Raw genomic sequence first — 19,528 nt, forward strand, 5'->3', positions numbered from 1 at the left:
ATCTCTTGATTCCTGACTGACAGACCATATCTCCTGCTACCATGTCTGGGTGTTGATACTGACATTTCTCTGCTTATCTTATTTGGCCAGCTGTCTGCAGAGTATCGATGGTTTGAAGAAGAGTGAGCAGCCCCACCTTTTTTACACATAACCTCCCTCCTTCCCTTGACCTTGGTCAGAGTTGAGGAGCAGGCTTGTATGACACAAGTAGCAGGAAGCTGCAGGGTGTTCCTGGGGCACAGCATCCTGCTCAAGCTGCGCTTCTCCATCAGCAGTAGCTGCTGCCAGGGTTCAGGCACGCTTCTAGGTGGGGGCGAGTTTCAGAATATGCAGTAGGATGTCAGGTAATAAATCATCCACAACAAAAACAAAGAGTCAACCAAGCAGTCCCAGAAGCTATATGGAGGCGATCCGTCCGTCATCAGCCCGCAGGTTACAGCCCAGGTGTTAACAGGGCAGTATATTTATTACCTCATTTTTATTTGCAGTAAGTCAATCCAGCCTTTAATTAATGCCCTCCTCTCTTCCCACAGCCGTTGGCCACAATGCTTTCTTAAAGCATATGTTTATAGAACTACATACTGTGCTCAGAAGGGAAATTCTTAAGTGTCTGTATAAAGCCTGCCTAGCATCCTAACTACCTCTGTGAAGATCATGATGTGCGTGGCTGATGGTCTCAGACTTGCCAGAAAACCAACTTGTCATGTGCCTGATAGTTTTGACCCCTGAATTCCTCTTTAAGAGTGGGGGTGTGTGTATAGGCATAAATCCTACTGCCTTTCCATTCCCTCAGTGCAGCTCTCATTTGAGACATTTTTGTCCACTCTTCAGTTCCCTCTCTGCAGGAAGTAGCTGTGCACCCTCTCATGAGATTTAGTTGATAATATAGAGGTGCTCTCAACTGAAATGATGCAGTTGTAAAAAACTACATCCCATGTCCCTGGAAAAAAAGAAGATTCACCATTCACCTCTGCTTCTTGGTGAAGAAATAAATTGCTGTGTAATTCTGTAACTGTTCAGCTAGGAGGTTTCTGAGGAGGCCTCTGTAATGTCATTGAAGTCCAAGGGTAGTGTCATTCTCACAGTGCTCCCTCATGAAGTGAAGGAATGTACCAATTTGTCCTGGGTGTGCTGGTAAACTGAAACCTGAATGCAAGTTACTGTGCTACTTCTATTTCTATTGATTCTAGTGAGTTTTTATGACAAAAATCAAAAATTTGGGACTATGATTTATGCTTTCCTAAATTTAGTTTTAAGGTATTATCTATTTCCTAGAACACATAGGAGAAAAATTAAAAGTACCTTTAAATGCACAGTCTTCCAAACCAAGTGCTTTCCACTTCATTTCTGTAGAAACTCAGGAAAATGTATCAGAATGCATACTAATGTGGCAGATATTAGTCCAGAAAAAGTTGATTTTGCAGTGTAAGACTTCAGAACATCAAGGATAATTTGAGACAACTCTAATGACAGAATGATTAAGGCAAAGCTTTAATAAAACACAGGCTGGAAGATTCCTTCATTGTAGCAGGGTTGTTGTTGCTGTTATTGTTGTCAGAAGCACTGAATTCCTGGTAGGACAGTTGGAGGAGTGGGGCAGGAGGAGACGAGGGCCCCTTTTCCCCCATCAGTACCACTCCAGTGAAGCAAATATTCCCTTGAGCCCAGGGTAGTCCTTGGCTGGTACTCCTTGGAATGTGCAGTCCTATGAGAGTCCACTGAAGTCAGTGGTGCCATGTGGCAACTTCATCTATGCATGCATGATACAAAAACCCCTAACTCAGTTGGTTTTTGAGGGGATGGGGAATTGGTAGTTGTTTATTTGTTTGGTTATTTATTTATTTATGTTAAAAAACAATCCCTTAAATAAGAGCATTTTTAGTGATTTGTCTCAGCTTACTAAAGCTATTTCTTTTTTCCTTCCTAAAGAACCTTGCGTCTAACAAGCCTTTCCAAGACTGGAGAAACAAATGTGTGTGTTGCTGCTTTATTGGTAACATATCACAGCACTTCCCTATATGACACAGGGCATGTCCAAGTTTTCCCAGACAGTATCAGTCTGTCATTCTTGGAGAGGATACTGCAAGTATAATCCATCCAGAGACGGCTCAACCAGTTTCCGAAGTTTATTGCTAATGAGGATGCACATAGGATGTAATCACTGGCAGGAGCCTCTGCTTTAGGGTACACTGAGGCCAGCAGACAAGTAAGCAGCCAATTCTATCTGGCTGTTCACTCTCGCTTTTATCAGAGCTGTTTGGCTGGGGTTCAGGGATGTTAGAGGGAACTACATAGGCTTTGGCTTGTACAACTGAGTGACAAGGTGTGAGAGGACATGAGACAAAGCCTAAAAGCAGCAAAAACCTGTGTTGAGACAGGCAGTTTCTCAGTTTACTGAGAAAGCTGAAATTGTTTGTTTTGTTTTGTTTTTAAATCACGTGTAAGGACTAGTGTCTGAACTTTGCTGAAGAGATAGAGGAAGGCATCATTCCAGTAGGGCTGGTCAAAACTAGCATCCGTTTGTAATAACCCCTGTAACCTCATTAATTTGCAGATGCTTTGCTGCCAGCGTGACCTAGCCTCAGCAGGCTGCTGCCACAGATAAAAAGGAGAGGAAAATCACCATGTTTTAGTATGAGCATGAGTTATTTATGGCAGGTGCACAAAGTTTCCAGTTGGTTGTAGTGGATTTTCACGTTTGAAGGGAGAAACTATTTAGCCAGCCACCCAGGGCATTATGGCAATTTGAGACAGCCTGCTTCACAAGATTAAATGTTTAGTTATCTGCAACTGCCAGTGAAGTCCTTGACAGCCTGTGGCACAGAGTACCCTCAGCCACAGTGAACAGTCATGATGTGTATTAGATGACTGTTCCTTGCACTGCCTACATGGGAGTTGTGCATTGCTGCTGGCTCTGTGCAAGTGTCAAAGGGCGTATCTGCAGCATGCAACAGGACTTGCCTTAGAGGCAAGGGATAAGTAAGCTTGTGGATGTTGGGTGCATGGGACAGGATGCAGAGCTACAACTCTGGAGACATTTCAGTCACTGCTAGTTCAAGTGTCTGTGCCCACCATGCTGTCACACAGAGTTGATGTTGAAGAGGACACATACATCAGCTCACTTGCTGGGTTTTGATCATAGGTGAAAGCCAGCCAACAGTTGTTATAAGCCAATATATCAACCAGTCATTGAAGACAGAGTTTATTATGCCTTCTATTAATTCTTTGCAAATGGTATGAGAGCTACTGTTTCCTCCTGTCCTCTGGCCTCAAAAGGACAACTGGTAAGAGGCAGTCCCTGTTGGAACACGGATTTAGTATTCAGGTGTGGCTGAATACTAAGTGTCCACCTCACCTCATTAGGATCTACCTGACTTTGCCACTCTGTGACTCTGTAGCCATATGAAAGTGAAGTTAGCCTCAACTTGCTTCTTTTGGTCTGAAATTAAATACTCTTCCTCTGGAACTAACTTTGGAACTTGCTTTTTTGCAGTGGGGTTGGTACTACATCTCTGAAGGCTGCAGTCATGATACAGGGTGTGTTCAGTGACCCCCAGTCGTCTTCACTCTTTGAAGTGTCAGCTTTCAAACACTGATTCAACTGTGGTGGTTTTTTCTTTTTATCCCATGCAGTGTTTGAAAATAAAGATAAGATTGTGATCATCATGGAGTATGCAAGTAAAGGAGAGTTGTATGACTACATCAGTGAGAGGCGGCGACTGAGTGAAAGAGAGACAAGACACTTCTTCCGACAAATAGTGTCTGCTGTACATTACTGCCACAAGGTGGGCAAAGTATTCAATACTAAAAAATGCTACTTGAAGGCTAATTACTGACAGATATTTCAAAGCATGTCTGATAATAAGTATGACAGCACATGATCATATTACAACAGGAGATCTTCATTAATACAATAGCTCACTGCCTGTTTTTGAAGACTCAAAATGTTTTCCTGCATTAAGGCAGATTCCAGGCACTCCCTTGCATTAGCCCTATATTGCATCTTTGCATTGAAAATCATTCTCCTGACTGAAAAAAATAATTGACAGCATTAACTAGAACAGACATCTCACAAGACTTCTACATCATTAATATTAATACATTCAGATGAATGATAGCTTGCACTTCGAATGTGCAAGTGAACAACTTCGGTAGATAAAATATATGGAGAAAAAAAAAAAAGAGCCAGGAGAAATGTCCGAGTGTTCACGTATGGGAATGTACTAACTCCTCCAGATGTAGCAGGAGCACTAGAAAGATACCCTTTGATAATGACTTCATCCATCATGGTATCCACTAGAAGGACAATTTAAGCAATTAAACCCAAGGTAGCTGTCTGGCCATCACCATGGACCTTTTATCTCTGCTAATGAACCAACTGCATGGAGCCAAAATGTGCATGAGGCTGAAGGCAATGAGCAGCTAACACAGTTTTTTATCTGAATTCTTAAACACTTTATTCTCCACTGGAATTCTGATAAGTATACTTCTTTAAGGAATATTTTGACTTAAACCCAGCTTGTTCATTTCCATCCTTAACATTTACAGTCCTTTAGGATTATAACTCCCCTCATCTGCATGGCTGCCCACTGGAGGAACGAGGGATTTTGTGAGGGCTAATGTCATTGACAGATAGTGGTTTCTGGTACCTGGGAGGAATGTATTGCTTTCACACAGTGGGGGCAGGATGCAGGCAGTAACTAAGTTCCGAAGAGACATCCCCTAGCCCTGCACCCCCCCAAGTCCCCTGCTGGTGTAGAGACTTTGTGGGAGGACAGATTCCAGTCATTCTTCTCTTAACCACACACCAAGTGACTAATACATTGCCTGTCACTAGTTACTGGGCCATGAGTGTTATGACAGTGAAATCAGCCCTGAAATGCAGATGCAAAGACCACCCCGCCAGCTCACCTTTAATTTTCTCAATATCTTCTCATGTTCTCCTTCATTTTTTTCTTTCTTGTTTCAGAATGGTGTTGTCCACAGGGACCTAAAACTGGAAAACATCCTTCTTGATGACAATTTTAATATTAAGGTAGGATTCTTTTTCTCAGCTTCTCAGAAAGGATTTGCATGTTTTGTAAAACTTTTATCCAGGGTCTTAAAAGAGGCAGTGTTATGATAACTGCTACTAAGCAACAGCATCTGGCAAGAGGCTTAGGGGTTTGGAGATTGGGGAAAAAAGCTCCACTAGTGTGATGAGTCATACACACTAAATGAAGCTTTGCATAATTTAGGGGAGATGACCCTGTCCTGCCACCCAAGGGCAATGATTCCCAAAGCAAGTTTACTGCTAGGAAACAGCAGAGCGTTTTGTGCAGTGGAGTTTATTGAATGAATTATATTATTGCTGGCTGCTGCTAGGGCTAGGAAAAAACTCTCCTGGTCTACAGGGTTCAAGTGCCTCCTACAGAACACTCTGAATGTCCTTTTGATCATGGCTGGAAAATAAGCAAATAGAGTTTCAAAATAAACCTACTAAAGCACATGTGCTTCATTAGGAAATGGCCTTGGAACTCCAGATACAAGCGTATACTTTGGATAGTGATGACAATGATGTCATTTCCATGTCATTTCTCCCCAGTAAAAGCATGGGAATGACCTTTTTTCCCTTTTTCTTTTTTTTTTCCCCCTAATTGCTGTAGCACAAAGATAAGTAATGTAGAGGTGAGAGTAGTCTCCAGGTTGCTGGACCTGTTTCACTTTCAAGTTTGTTCATTCCTGGATAGCTGGATGTGAGAGTGACTCAATGTGCTCATCTGTGTGCAGACAGAGGGAGAGATGCCAGAAGAGTTTCTGATTGTGCTTGGGCATCCTTGCTTAATTATCCAAGTAATCAAGGAGCTCCCTGCATAGCCAAAGAGCTAAATTCATTTTGTCCCCACTGAAAGCTATGGAGCTGCAAGCACTGCCTTCTGTGCTTCACGCTGGAGAGATTGTCTTCGTTTTAAGCTGATGTGCAATGGAAATGGAAAGTAACATATGGTAGCTGCCATCTGTGTAATGCTGATGACAGAAGCTAACTTGGATCAACCAGTGGATTAAAGGCAGATAAATATGTGGTATCTAAAAATAGTCTTTTAAAGAAGGCCTATCCAATGCAATACTTGGACCTTTTGCTGTTAACATGCAGTGTTAGAGAGAACCTCCTCACTCCTGTTCCTGCAGGGACACCGACTGCAGCAGCCTGAGCTGTTCTCAGCAGTGCTGAAAACAAAAAGTAGCCTTTCTAGGACATTGTATACGGAACAGGCTTCCGCAGGCAGGATGACCTTTCTTTCCGTGTTACACGCCAAACTATCTTCCCAGCTAATCGGAGAAGTCTTGAGAGAAAAGAGGAATTTGGGGAATTTGCTAGCTGCGGCAGCCTGGATCGCCACACTGTGCTCCTCATATGCAAAACCAATCACTTCTCCAACCCTCTGGGGAGCTGTGCTTTGTCAGAAGGCTCCACTCCCTCCCCTGTCTTCTTTGTGGGAGCATAATTGTCCTGCAGGGAGAGTGGGAAGATGGTGCAGGAAAGGGTAGCTTTGTGTTTGGGTCCAGACAGTGGAGGTGACCCAGTGACACTGCTGTGGAAGACATTTTGGTAGCTGCAACTCCCTGCATCCCTTCCCATCTTCTGGACATCTTTTTGTTGAAGGATTTCATTTCCCGAGCTGCATTGTATTTAAGCTGCCTTGTAGGTATTTTGTGTATTTCAAGCCTTTCCTCAGTTACTTCACCCCCTGAGCAGGCCAGGCTGCCTTGGAATGGATAGGTGGCTGCAAGCTCCCTTGCTGTCCCCTCATCCTCATGAAGCTAAAAATACACCAAGATTGGGAAGCTATTGGTATTTCATACATTTTTATATCAATTAGTATTTGAACTTGGATTATTTCAAGAAATTGCTTTTTATATTGCTTTCCTTTTTCTCCCTGCTGTCTTTTTTTAAACACCTTATGACTAAGGTCAGTTTTGAATGCTTGATGTTAAGCACACTGCCATGAGTGCTGAAGGTTTGAATATGTTACTGTGGTTTCTGTGTTACTTGCACAGAATTTTACTTCCCACATTTTCTTTGTTTCACTAAACAGAAACTGTTGGCAGGGAAACACACATGGAGCTGTACATTATTTATTAGGAGTAAATTTATCACGTCCTCATTCCAGCAATACTTATATATGCTTTATTCAGGCAGAAAAAAAAAATATGCAATTTTGGGGGTTTGATATGGACTGATGGCTTCAATTACTCAGTGGAAAACATTTTGCAGAAATAGAGTGATAGCCTTATCTGTAGTTTCCCAGTATTTATATTTCATTCAGTGAATTACAGAGCACTTACAAAATTGGCAGTTTGATTTTAAGAAAGAGAAAATGGAAGGAAACCATTTCTTCTTAGGTGCAATGTGCAATTAAATACATGTTTCTGAAAAAGCCAATGATCAGTACATTGTGATATAGAAAAGTGTGTCAGAGTAGTGTGAAGGAAAAAATGTAAAAGTAGATCTGTGGGTAGCAATTTAAGTACTACTTTTTAGAACAGGAAATAAAGAGGACAAGTAATCCAGTAGAAACTATTATCCAACCCAAAAAGACCCCAAGCCATTTTACGTGTTACCAGTATTAAATTTTAGCTAATTAAATGAAGGTCATGATATAGTGTATAGAGACAGTCATCTTTAAAGTTATAATAGTGAGTATAAGTCTCTAGAAGCAGAGTCATGTGCTCATGCAACTAGGAAACACTGGTATCTGGAAACTGATAATAAATACACGTCCACAGGTCCACAGGCCAGGAGGGTGATGAGGGGAAGAAAGTGAACTGCTCTATGTTATATAATTATGTTTTTCAGGGACTTGGTAATATTTCCTGAAAACCATTACTTAAAACCTCTAAATACAGCAAGCACAAGTGAGTAAAATTAATTTTAAACACTTGTGAGACTGAACATAGATGTAGATCTATGGGGTACAAGGAATTCATCTAGATAATTAATCAAACAGTGCCTTGCCTTGCTCCCCAAATACACACCCCACTATTTAGCAAAAACCCCAAATGTGAATGTTTCTTCTGGGACCTAGCCTATCTGTGGAGGTCAGTAGTGGAGCACAATCTTAGAGCTAAACCTTGCCAAGACATTGCAGCCTCCCAGGGCAGAAGAGTTATTTGCTTTCTTACCTTGTTCATGGTGCCATGTTCTTTAAAGAAGGAATGTGGCAATGAAATTAAGGTTTCTGCAACATGTGCAAGCCTCTCCTCCCTCTCATTCATATGCCAGCTGCTAACTGCATGGTTCACCTTAAAATATACTCTCTTCTCCTTTCATCTGTCTGCACTTGGTGACTTCCACCCTCTAGTTCTAGGTAGCTAGGAGAAGTCTCCACTGTTTGCCCCAGGTTCCCAGGGGTAGGTACAGCCTCCTGCTGGCATTTTTATCCTATGAAGAAGATATCATTGTTCATAATTCTAACACAGCTGGAGATGGGCAGGGTCAGACAGGCAGCAGGGCTAAGGCATTCCCAAAGCAGCAAAAGATCTGGCCTGCATCGATGAGTTAGAAAGCCCTTTGAATGAGGAAATTTGTGATGGCTCTAGGCATCTGCCTTTGATGGTCTTCAAAAAAGCCTTCTGGCAGTGTCTTCATCTCTTCATTAGTTTTAAAAGAACTGAACATGCTAGTTTTCAGTTCACTGTAGGCATGAATTTACTAGAAGTAGCTGTGGGGCAAGGATGTAGCTGCTTCCTAAGCCCATAGTTCCTGCAGTTTGGCTTGATGAGGAATGTACATCCCTAAGCACTGCAGTTCTCCCCAGTGCCAAAGACCTCAAAACTGCATGCAAGGAGTTGGAGAGAAGCTGCTGCCCGGTGCAGCAGCCAGGCAATTAGTGCCTCTTGCTGGTCTATCCATATCCCATGTCCCTGTCCCCTTACCACAACCTGCCTTGAGAGACACCTCTGTCATGCAGCCTGGCATGTTGAAGGGGGCCTCCTTACTCACAACAGGGCTGTGGTTGCTCCTGGGCTGGCAATTGCACCTAAAAGAGACATGTAATAGAGGCTGGTGTGAACTCTATGACCAACCCCAAAGTGATAGAAGTAGAGAAAAATGTAAGTATAATAGTAACATAATCCTGCTAACTATACTTTCTCTTGGGGTAGTAAGGGCACACCAATCTGACTAACCGCTGAAAACCCATGAGGGTTTCATATGCACAGACTAAGTATATGTAATTGGGATTTACCTTTCTAGAAGTCTCACTGACTGCAGATGCATTTGCTTTAAAAGACCTGAGTATTTCTTTATCTACACTACAAAGAGATAGATTCTTAGGTGGGATAAACCAGCCAATTTCCATGAGTGTGAACTTCATGGAATTTAATAGTCCACACTTACAACAATAAATTACATCTGGTTTATCATAGCTGGCAGTAAATATGAAACATACACCTCCTGAAGCGAGGGGAATAAAAGTCCACTTCCCTGCTCCTCCCAATTTAGGAAGTTTTTTTGACTTGATGCCTTAGTTCCATTTAAGTGCCAAGAACATGAAGTAATGTTGCCTTCTATTAATCTTGTTTTGGGGGGCATGACAGTTTTAATGGGAAAAGCTGATAAACATCAGTCTGTGAGTATGGGAGTGGACTGTAACATAAATACTCTTTTCCTGAATGGTCAAAATGAAAACATGAATGCCCGAGTCTAAAAGTTTCTTAGAGTGAACAATGGTATGTGTATCTCTCTCTATATATATTCATGCACATCCACATGCATTTTATACATTCCATGGTGTTAAGGGAATGTATTTTCTTAAGGAATCACACTGTGCAGTGTTTGTCCTTGTCTTAGCTGCATCCTGAACTAAAATAAAACTCAATGACCAGCCGGAATTTTTAACGCTGAAACGATCCCATTCTTCCCCTGATTGACAGGGCACACTTCATAAGGCTTAAAACCAACTTCCTGCAAGCCAGGCAGGGTGACTTGATAAGAAAGTGGAATTTAGGGCAATTAAGTGCAATCTGAGCCATGAGAATATGTTTGCAGACTGCAATTGTACACCAGCTGTTTTCAATGACATTCCAGCCATACAATGAAGAATTTACAAACCACATTTATTTAAGGGTTGAATTTTCTGTTGTGGGTTGATAATGCACTGCTTGAGAGACTGAGTGTTTTCAAATTATGAATGGACAAGGTGAGATGAATTAACATTAATGAACAGGAATCAGCTGCTCTTTGAGCAGGATCTTGTGAGTTCCAGATTGTTAGCAGAACACCTGCACAAGCAGAATATCAAAATAGGAGAGGGTAAAGTGTGAAGTCTTACATTTGCTCTGTGACTTTAAAAATGTTGTGAAAATGATATTTTTTAATTAAAAAAACACTTTTGTAATTCTGACATGAAAGTATCTATATATCTATATCGCTTTATTTATAAAGTGTGTGTATATATATTTCTATTTTGGGAACTTCTGTCCACACTTCACCAACATTGTTCATTTTGGTCTCAACTGTGATATTTTTAGGTGTAGCTGTAGGAATTTAGATAGTACATACAAAGCCTTTATGTCTCCCAGGGGTTCACTAGACATTGCAATTAAACAGGCGTTAGAGACACTCATGATACACATTTTAGAAAGTCAGGAGTGAATGCTGCTGATGATAAATCTTTCTCTTTTCCATTCACTTTGTGTTTTCTTGAATATTCTCTTGTGAAAATTCCTGGGTTTTAGCTTTTTTTCTGGTAAAAGAGACCCAAATAAGGTGAAGAAAACCCAGGGAAGACTCCTATCTCTTATAGCTATAATACCTTCTTATGCTTGTGCTTTTTGTCTTTTATCTATGCCTTATGTCAGTAGTGGGCAGTAATAAATCTCTGGGAAACAGAAGCGTTTGGGTTTTAAACAAGATAAAAAATGAGAAGTGTTGCCTTGTGCTAGAGAAACAAAGGAAATGCAAAGGTTGTGGCAGTATTTGGTGTTGCTATCCTCATCCTTTGTTTTGTAAGAACAAGAACAGAGAACTGAAGTAAACAAAATATTTGGACCTGATCCTGCAATTCCTACATGGGCAAAATTCCCAAGAGTCTCAAGGGAACTTTTGTTTGTGTTGGGAAAGCCAGATTTGGGCCCATTGTTTCCAGTTAGGAACCAGACTTGTGTTTATTATCTCGTGATAGACATCTCATGTGCTTAACAGCTCAGATTCCTCAGCCAGAGTCCCTGAATCTGGAAGAGTGAGCAAGTGCCTTGCTTTCTCCCTCCTTCAAGCGTAGCTAATTTCCAGACAATTTCAAAAATCACTTCCTTCAGTAATGCTTAGTTTCCTGTGACACTCCTGCATCACTCCTCCTCTTGGATTTAGAGGTCTTGCCTTTTGGCTTGCATGTGCACTGTAAGAACATCAGTACTTTCTGATTGCTTTCCTTTGGTATTAATGATTATACAAGATGAAGAACAATCAGCAGACAGCAGGCCCAGTGCCCCCCGGTATGAGACTGTCTTTGTAAGCAAATGCAATTCATCTGGGATTAATTTACTGACTGATGGTTGTGAAGTCAGTCAGTGATCTGTCTGTGAACGGAACCAATGAATCCTTGCTCCTAATCTGGAGGATTTAACCTGGGGACCCTTCTCTTTCTTCAGGGATCTTAGGAGAGAAAAGTCAAAATATAGACAATGAGTTAGCTGAGGAACTTGAGATATTATCTGTGTTGAGATCCTTGCCATGCTGCAGGGTAAAACATATCTAAGACTTTCCTGATAAAGGATTTTATGTTTCATTAAGATACTGTAAATACTACAGATGCCTTGTGCAATTCTGCTTGCAGATTGCTGATTTTGGACTCTCCAACCTGTATCACAAAGACAAGTTTCTGCAGACCTTTTGTGGAAGCCCACTGTATGCTTCCCCTGAAATAGTTAATGGACGACCTTACAGAGGCCCAGAGGTAAGAAGGGTTGGGTCAGCTTTTCCATGGGGGTGTTTTTGATGGTGTCATTCCTGAGGGTTAATTCTAGTGTTATTGTGCATGTGTGTTTGTTTGGGTCTCTAATGTATTGGGAGCTCTTAAGCTGCCATCCTTTGCTGTCACTTGCTTTGCCTGTGGTTAATCAAATGTTAGATCATCAGTTTGCCCATCAGTAGGCACAGCTGGGTGTGATGCTGCTTTTGTGATGCTAATGGTAGGGCGAAGAGTGAGGATCAGCTTTCCTGAGCTTCACATACATTGTCTGTATTTCAGGTTGACAGCTGGGCCCTTGGTGTATTGCTTTACACTCTGGTTTATGGAACGATGCCCTTTGATGGCTTCGATCACAAAAATCTCATCAGGCAGATCAGCAGCGGAGAGTATCGTGAGCCAACACAGACTTCAGGTATAAAAAGGGAGTGAGGACAATGTATATTGAGCTGACAGGAATTCAGAATGGAGGGTTGGCCCCTTCCAGCATGTGTTGGTGTCATTTTAGAATGACGAAGAAAAAGAATCATTTCCCCACTGACTTCATCTGCTGTGAATTCCCATCTGGGCACAGCATTTACCAAAAGCCTTTTTGAAATTAAAGTTTTGTAGCAGATTTTTTTTGCCTTGGGGAACTCGTAACGGGTTCTTTTAACTAGATCTATGACAGTGGAGGGTCTGTTAGCTATTGCAAATGGAATTGTTCAGACAAGCTGTAAACCCATACAACATACAGATGAGTCCTCTACCTATGCTGTGGTGCATCACAAGCTGAGAGAAGACAAATGGTCAGTGGTGCAGTCTCTTACCCAGAAACGCAAACGAAGAGCTGAAGTAATGCCACTATGTTCACATTTACTTCCACTCTGAGAGTAACACATTAAACAGTCACCTGACAGAAAAGCATCATCTAAGTCTGGGTCGTTGTTTGTAATGATTTCTTCCAGACTTAAATATCTATGTTATATGTTATATTTGAATCAATATTTTTCTTGCATCATCTGTTTGCCATCCCTTTCAATTTTCTTTCTTCTTGCTCTCTTTACGAAAATGCACTGTTAAAATATAGAGAAGGCTACTGTGTAGGGAAAGTTAAATACAAAAGCAGTAATGTGTAGATCAATTAAAATAATCCAGTTCTGTTTTGTTGTCCTCTAAATTTTGTAATAACTAGAACTGGTGCTTTGGTGATTTCTTTCAGTAAGATGGAACTGTTCCATCACTAATACAGTATAAATATTAATTTCTTTGATAACCTAGTGTTTATTTCCCAAAGTGAATCATACTATTCTGATAAGAAATAGTATTCAAATGCATTTTCCAACATTGGCTGATTGCCAAAGCCTTGCTCCCATTCTGAACTATTTTTGCTCATTTAACAAGCTTTGCACTTTCATTTAAAAATGACAAAACTAAGAATGCTCATATTATAAATATTTTATATTCTATTCTTTGTCCATAGATGCTCGTGGTCTTATCAGATGGATGCTGATGGTGAACCCTGAACGCCGAGCAACCATTGAAGACATTGCCAATCACTGGTGGGTTAACTGGGGCTACAAGAGTAGTGTGTGTGACTGTGACGCCATGAAGGACTCTGAGTCCCCATTGCTGGCGAGGTTCATTGATTGGCATCACCGTTCTACTGGCCTCCAACCAGAGACTGATACCAAAATGAAGTGCCTTTCTAAGCCCAAAGGTCCTGAAGTTACACTAGAGAGACAAAGGTCTCTGAAAAAATCAAAAAAGGAAAATGACATTGCACAGTCTGCACAGGAAGGAGGAGCTGAAAGTGCATCCAAACCCACCTCTAAGAGACCCAAAGGCATCTTGAAGAAAAGGAGCAACAGTGAACATCGATCTCACAGTGCAGGTTTCATTGAAGGAGTGGTCAGCCCAGTATTACCCTCTGCTTTTAAGCTGGAGCAAGAGTTGTGTAGGACTGGTGTAGCCATTAAAAGTGTTGTAGAGGGAGAAGTAGCAGGCAAATATGGCACTAAGCAGTCTTCACTAATGCCAAAGAAAGGAATCTTAAAGAAGACTCAGCAGAGGGAGTCTGGCTATTACTCCTCTCCAGAACGAAGCGAATCTTCTGAACTCTTGGACAATAATGATGAGACAGTAAACAGTGACACTTCTCCTGGAGTCACTGAGCCATCCAGAAATGGGTTTTACAGCCACTCCTGCAGGCGTAAGGGCATCTTGAAACATAACAGCAAGTATTCTGCCGGCAGCACTGAGTCTGCTTTGATTAGCCCTGACACACCGACACTGGAGGCTATGGAAGAAGTGGTCCTGCCTGGGGATGCATTACCTCGAAGTTACAGTCGCCCTTCCAGCGTGATTAGTGATGACAGTATTTTGTCCAGTGACTCCTTTGATTTGCTGGATTTGCAGGAGAACAGGCCAAACAGACAGAGGATACGGAGCTGCGTCTCTGCTGAAAATTTCCTCCAGATCCAAGACTTTGAAGGACTTCAGAACCGCCCACGGCCGCAGTATCTAAAACGTTATCGCAACCGTCTCGGGGACAGCAGTTTTTCCCTTCTCACAGACATGGATGATGTGACTCAGGTCTACAAGAAAGCCCTAGAGATCTGCAACAAGCTCAACTAGCAGAGGGAAATGGAAAGGGAGGGAATGGAGTTTTTCTGTGTACCTTTATGATGGAGTAAGCCAGGTCACTGATTTGCTGACAATGGTAGGTTTTGCTGACTGCAAAACTACTTAGCTGAACTTCTAGTAAAGTAACCCCAAAGCCATCTTGCATTTCTGTAACCTCGTGCCCTCAAAATATTACCTACCTGGCCAGAGAAAAACCTTTGGTCTTTGTATATACGGTGAAAGCACACCAGAATCTAGCAGACAAAAGCATCAAGATTTGATGTCTTGAAGTCAGCGCTAGACAGAATTAAAACTGGAAGTGAGGGACACAGATTTTGAGAGGTTTATAGTTAGTGTTAGATTAGCTTTATCAAGAGATGATCTGAATATTTCCAAGTCAAACTGGGATGTCTTTTAGAAAGAGAGCCTTTATTTTTCCCCTGGAGTTATTCATCAGGATATAGGCATTGCACATTGGGAATCTTTGGCTTACTTTATGCAGGAGGCCAGGCTGGGTGGTCACCATGGTGCCTTCCATCAGGTTGACCTAAGAGGTTCTGAATGCATCCTGGGACAGATAATTTGTGAGACTCACCTCAGAATAGCTTCATGAGGTGTATGTGGGCAAATGGTGGCCATTCAGATCTGGGCCCTCCCACAGCCATGCTCTTCAGTGAGCAGGAAGCCCTAAAATTGTTTCTAGCTACTGCTCCTACCACAAAAACAAAATCACAGAAGTTATAATGGGAAGTGGAAGGAATGGATGTTAGCAGCAGCTAAATCACTTTTTAAGGTATTTCAGCCCATGTGTTCAATGTATGACTCTTTCAAAATGGCCAGCCAGATCAATGCCCGGACACAGATGGAACAAAAGATCTCAAGGGTTAACTGACCCTCCAATCTAGAGTTCAGATGCTGTCAGCAAATGATGCAGCCTAGCTGTTAGCTTGTTATTATTTGAGAGTGATAGGTAGTTTGCAACCTGAATGTTACATTAAAAAAAAGGGTTGTAGCAAGTAGGAAATGGATAGAGGTCAGAAAGTTAGTGGGAAGATGCCTTTGTCCAAATGAAAACGTGTCTAGGTAGGTAGTAAAGGAGCAAAAAGACTTGAGCAATGAAATTATGATGGTAGATTTGATAACAGAGTTGACATGAAATTGCAGGCCTGCCTCTCTTTAGTGTAGCTGGTACTGCGTGTGCAATGATACCACTTTGAAAAAAACAAACAAGAAGGGTGTGTTTTTGTTCTCAGACATATCTGACTATCCAGACTGAAGGCTTTAACTCCCATAAAGGTACCACATGGGTCTACTGGATTACCTGAATGTAAGCCTATGTCAGAAAGGCACTGTGTGTTTGACAGGCCTGGGCAAACTGGAATCTTAAGGCCCATTTCAGTCTCATTTCTGTGAGCACATAGCCCCTGGCTTTCTTGGAGATTTCTTGGAGGTGCACTGGTGCATATAAGTGGCAGGTTTCAGCCTGTAATGTCAAATGATCCACAGCTGCAAAACTTATATCTATATGCATACCCAGAGCAGAAGCATGGGGCAAATTCTGTTCTCAGTCTTACCCTCTAACTGGAACTGAAAGGAGAATTTGGCCCATTGCATCCAAAATCCTAGAGACTGTGTGGAAACAGAATAGAGTTTCTCTGGGAATTCTCTGGGCATCAGGGATAACCCCATAAATCGTTGGTGTCTGGGGCAGGGAGCTACTTCACTTGCAGGTTCCTTATTCAGTGTGTCATGGTACTCAAGTCTGCTGGTTCTTCCAACTGGGCTGCCTAGCATAAAGATAATGAGCTTGAATTTCCTGAATCGGTTGATTTGTCTCTATGAAGAACCTTATTGTGAAACACTGGACCAAATTTGGCCCTGGAGTAAATGGCATCGATACCATGAAATCTGTGCAAGATGTGTGCTCGCAGGTGGTCAAGTGAAGTCTGGCACACTGTTCTGTTTCAAAGAATCATAGAGTGGTTTAGGTTGGAAGAGACCTTAAAGATCCTCTAATTCCAACATGCTTGCCATGGGCAGGGACACCTTCCACTAGATCAGGTTGCTCAAAACCATCCAACCTGGCCTTGACCGCTTCCAGGGAGGGAGCATCCACAACTTCCCTGGGCAACCTGTTCCAGTGCCTCACCACCCTCACAATAAAGAACTTCCTAATAGCTAATCTACATCTCCCCTCTTTCAGTTTAGATGTTAGCTCAGGAAGGGCAATTGCAAGTCATTTCTCTACAGATGTGTACTTCTCTGTATGATATTCAGATGTCTCATCTTCTTACAGTCCCTGCATGTGCTCTTTCAGCCCATCTGAAACCAGCATCTCATTTTGCAGTGTATTGAGTGAATAAGTTTGCGGTGGTGCATTTTAAAACAACTCAACATAGTCTCCATGGCCTTTCTGAAAGAAGGATGTGCTTTGCAGCCATAGCTTTTAACTTGTGCCCTGGAGCATAAGAGCCAGATCCTCAGCTGGTGACACTGTCCTGTTGATGTGATGGAGCATCACTTTGGTGAGGTTATGCTGACTGACCCTGCAGAGTGGGCACTAAACCTTGAAAGGATTTATAGAAGTTTCAGGATGAAAGGAAGGGAACTCAGATGGCTGTGGTAGGGAAATGAGGAGCACCTCGAAGGCTCACATCTTCCGAGGCTTTTGCCCAGGCCTGCCTCCTTGTGTACAAATGTGAATGAGTGACTGACTGCTTGCTGCCAAACTGGAAATGTTATGTAGGGATTTACTGGCATGTTACTGGCATGTTACATGTTTACTGGCATGTTATCATTCCTAGAAGAGAAGAAAAAAAAAAGCAAACTTGACTGCACATTGTTATTATTAGTGTTGTGATTTTTATTTAATTTTTTGTAATACAAAGTTGACTTTTTTATTTGAATTTGTCTCTTTTTTTTTTATTTATTGGTCTGAAAGCCATTTCAAAGGTATAATAATATATTTGGTGTAATTTAATTGGTGAAACATTATTTTACAGCTGCGGCCAAAATTGTTTGGTGTTGTTTTCTGTTTTTATTCTCCAAATCCTTGTTGGTTTGAATTCTATGAGGCACACAGGGGAAAACGCTGGATAATCACCCAAAGTGTTTGTATTTTTAATCTGATACTGTTTTTTATTAAATAAAATGAAATTATTGTAACTGTGAAGAGTCTCTCTCCCCCTTTTCTTTTTCACTGTACATCAGCATAAGCTGAGGCCAAATGGTAATGAACTTGTCATGCAGAAATACAGCAGCAACTTAGCACATTGTACCAAGTTGTTTGTGCAAAGCTTCTTGGCTTGTTTGTGCATTTGAGTATAATGTGGGTGGCCACAGAGACTCCTGTGCTATGGAGTGTTTGGCACTGCAGAACAGCCAAAGCTTTCAGCTACACAAATGTTTGGTGGAGAAGGATAGTTAACTGGGGTTTCACTGCTGGAGAGGAAGGAAGTTTGTCGGCCAGGTGTTCTGCAGGTGAGACTGAGTAGGCTTAATGACCACAACACCTTTGTGGCCCAGAGACAGAAGGTCAGTCCTTTCCTCTCCCTGGCAGAGAAATGGACACTTTATTGACAATGTTAATGTTCCTTTTGATATAATTTAGGAGTTTGGGAAAAAAGAAGACTAATGGCCATCCACTGTTGTCAAATATGGGATGATTTCAGTGAGATAAGCAGCCAGCATAATTGGCTGAGAGGGAAAAAGGGAGACAATTTTCATTTTTTGTGGTGTCTCCTTGATAACCAGAAGGCTTTAGATTGTTTTTCTTGGAAAACAGGTGGGCATCATGAGGGAAACTGGGTGTTAGTTAAGCTGTGTGTGTTGGGGACTTGTGAAAGGAAATGGTTGGCAATGCCCTAATGTTGGCCCTGAACAAGACACCATTAAACTTCGCTCTTGCTGCAGCCAGCCAAGATACCTGTGGTGTATATTCTGCTTTTTAAATTACAGGCAGTTTGGATTAGGATCCAAGGTTCGGGTATCATGCAGAGAAGGCTTTCATTTTTCAAATTAAGTTTTTCTCTCGAGCTTTTTAAAGCAAGAAACCATAGCTGTAGGTGCTAGGTGTATTCATTATGACCACTTAAAAGTAAGTGGGAATAAAGGGAGAAAGCCAACAATGCAGAAAGGCAAGCAACCATTAATACATTAGAAAGGGAATGATTAGCTGCTGTATGCTGAGTCAGAAATTGTAAGGTATATATTCAGAGTCAGCATGTGTATTCTTGTACCTGAGGTGAGTATCTCAGATCTAACTATGTTGGTGTTGGGTTTGGAAAATGTAATGCAAGTTTCTTCTGTAGTAGCCATTTTTTTTTTTAACCACACCTGAGGGGAAAAGTGAAGCTGAAGGCAAACAATTTGTTTTGCTTTGAAAGTAGTAACTTTTAGAAACAAAGTTCTGGATGTCAAAGTTCGGCTGGGTATGGGGCAAGGACTGAGCAGTAATTTCAAACATGTTTGTACAGCTCTGAGAGTGCACACTCCTGGGGTGGGATGGGGAGGTGGGCGTCTAATTTTCCTATTTATGAAAGGAGGTATGTGCACAATGATATGCCTTAGCTGAGGCTGCCTGGTCAGTCTGTAGTCAGACTTGGTCTTCTTTCATGCTTGCTCCATGGAGATTTCAGTGTTTCTCAGAGTCTGTTGAAGTTTTATGAACCAGGCAAGACAGGAGCCCTAGGAGCTATACTTTCAAGTGACAAAAGCAATAGTAGCTTTTTAAAATACAGTCACAAATAATCTTGTCCATTATAACTCCTCCTTTAACTCTGAAAGTCAACAATCTCAGCTTCTAATGCTGCAGAACCTGTGCGTGTGCCTAGCATGGTAATCTCAGGATCCCTCTCACTCCTGTGGTAGGCTTGCTGAAGTCCAGGGGCCAGCTCAAGCAAGAGTCATTGCTTGATGCTGAGCAGCACTTCCATGTATTGGTGGAGCACCTGGCAGGCAGCACAAAAACTTGCAGA

The 19,528-nt window shown here is 41.8% G+C and overlaps 1 protein-coding gene across 1 annotated transcript in view; it reads left to right on the forward strand.

Annotated features, from left to right (window-relative positions):
* The window catches only part of NUAK1 (NUAK family kinase 1), a 49,916-nt gene extending 32,477 nt beyond the window's left edge, over positions 1–17,439 (forward strand). Inside the window, exons 3-7 of the mRNA XM_054386389.1 lie at positions 3,634–3,785; positions 4,970–5,035; positions 11,817–11,936; positions 12,231–12,363; positions 13,411–17,439. Coding sequence (XP_054242364.1) covers positions 3,634–3,785; positions 4,970–5,035; positions 11,817–11,936; positions 12,231–12,363; positions 13,411–14,564 — 1,625 coding nt within the window. The 3' untranslated portion in view covers positions 14,565–17,439. The remainder of the gene's footprint in view (positions 1–3,633; positions 3,786–4,969; positions 5,036–11,816; positions 11,937–12,230; positions 12,364–13,410) is intronic.
* The last annotated feature ends 2,089 nt before the right edge of the window (positions 17,440–19,528 follow it).

Source organism: Indicator indicator, chromosome 14 (genome assembly GCF_027791375.1).
Source record: "Indicator indicator isolate 239-I01 chromosome 14, UM_Iind_1.1, whole genome shotgun sequence".
In the NCBI taxonomy this organism is placed as follows: domain Eukaryota; kingdom Metazoa; phylum Chordata; class Aves; order Piciformes; family Indicatoridae; genus Indicator; species Indicator indicator.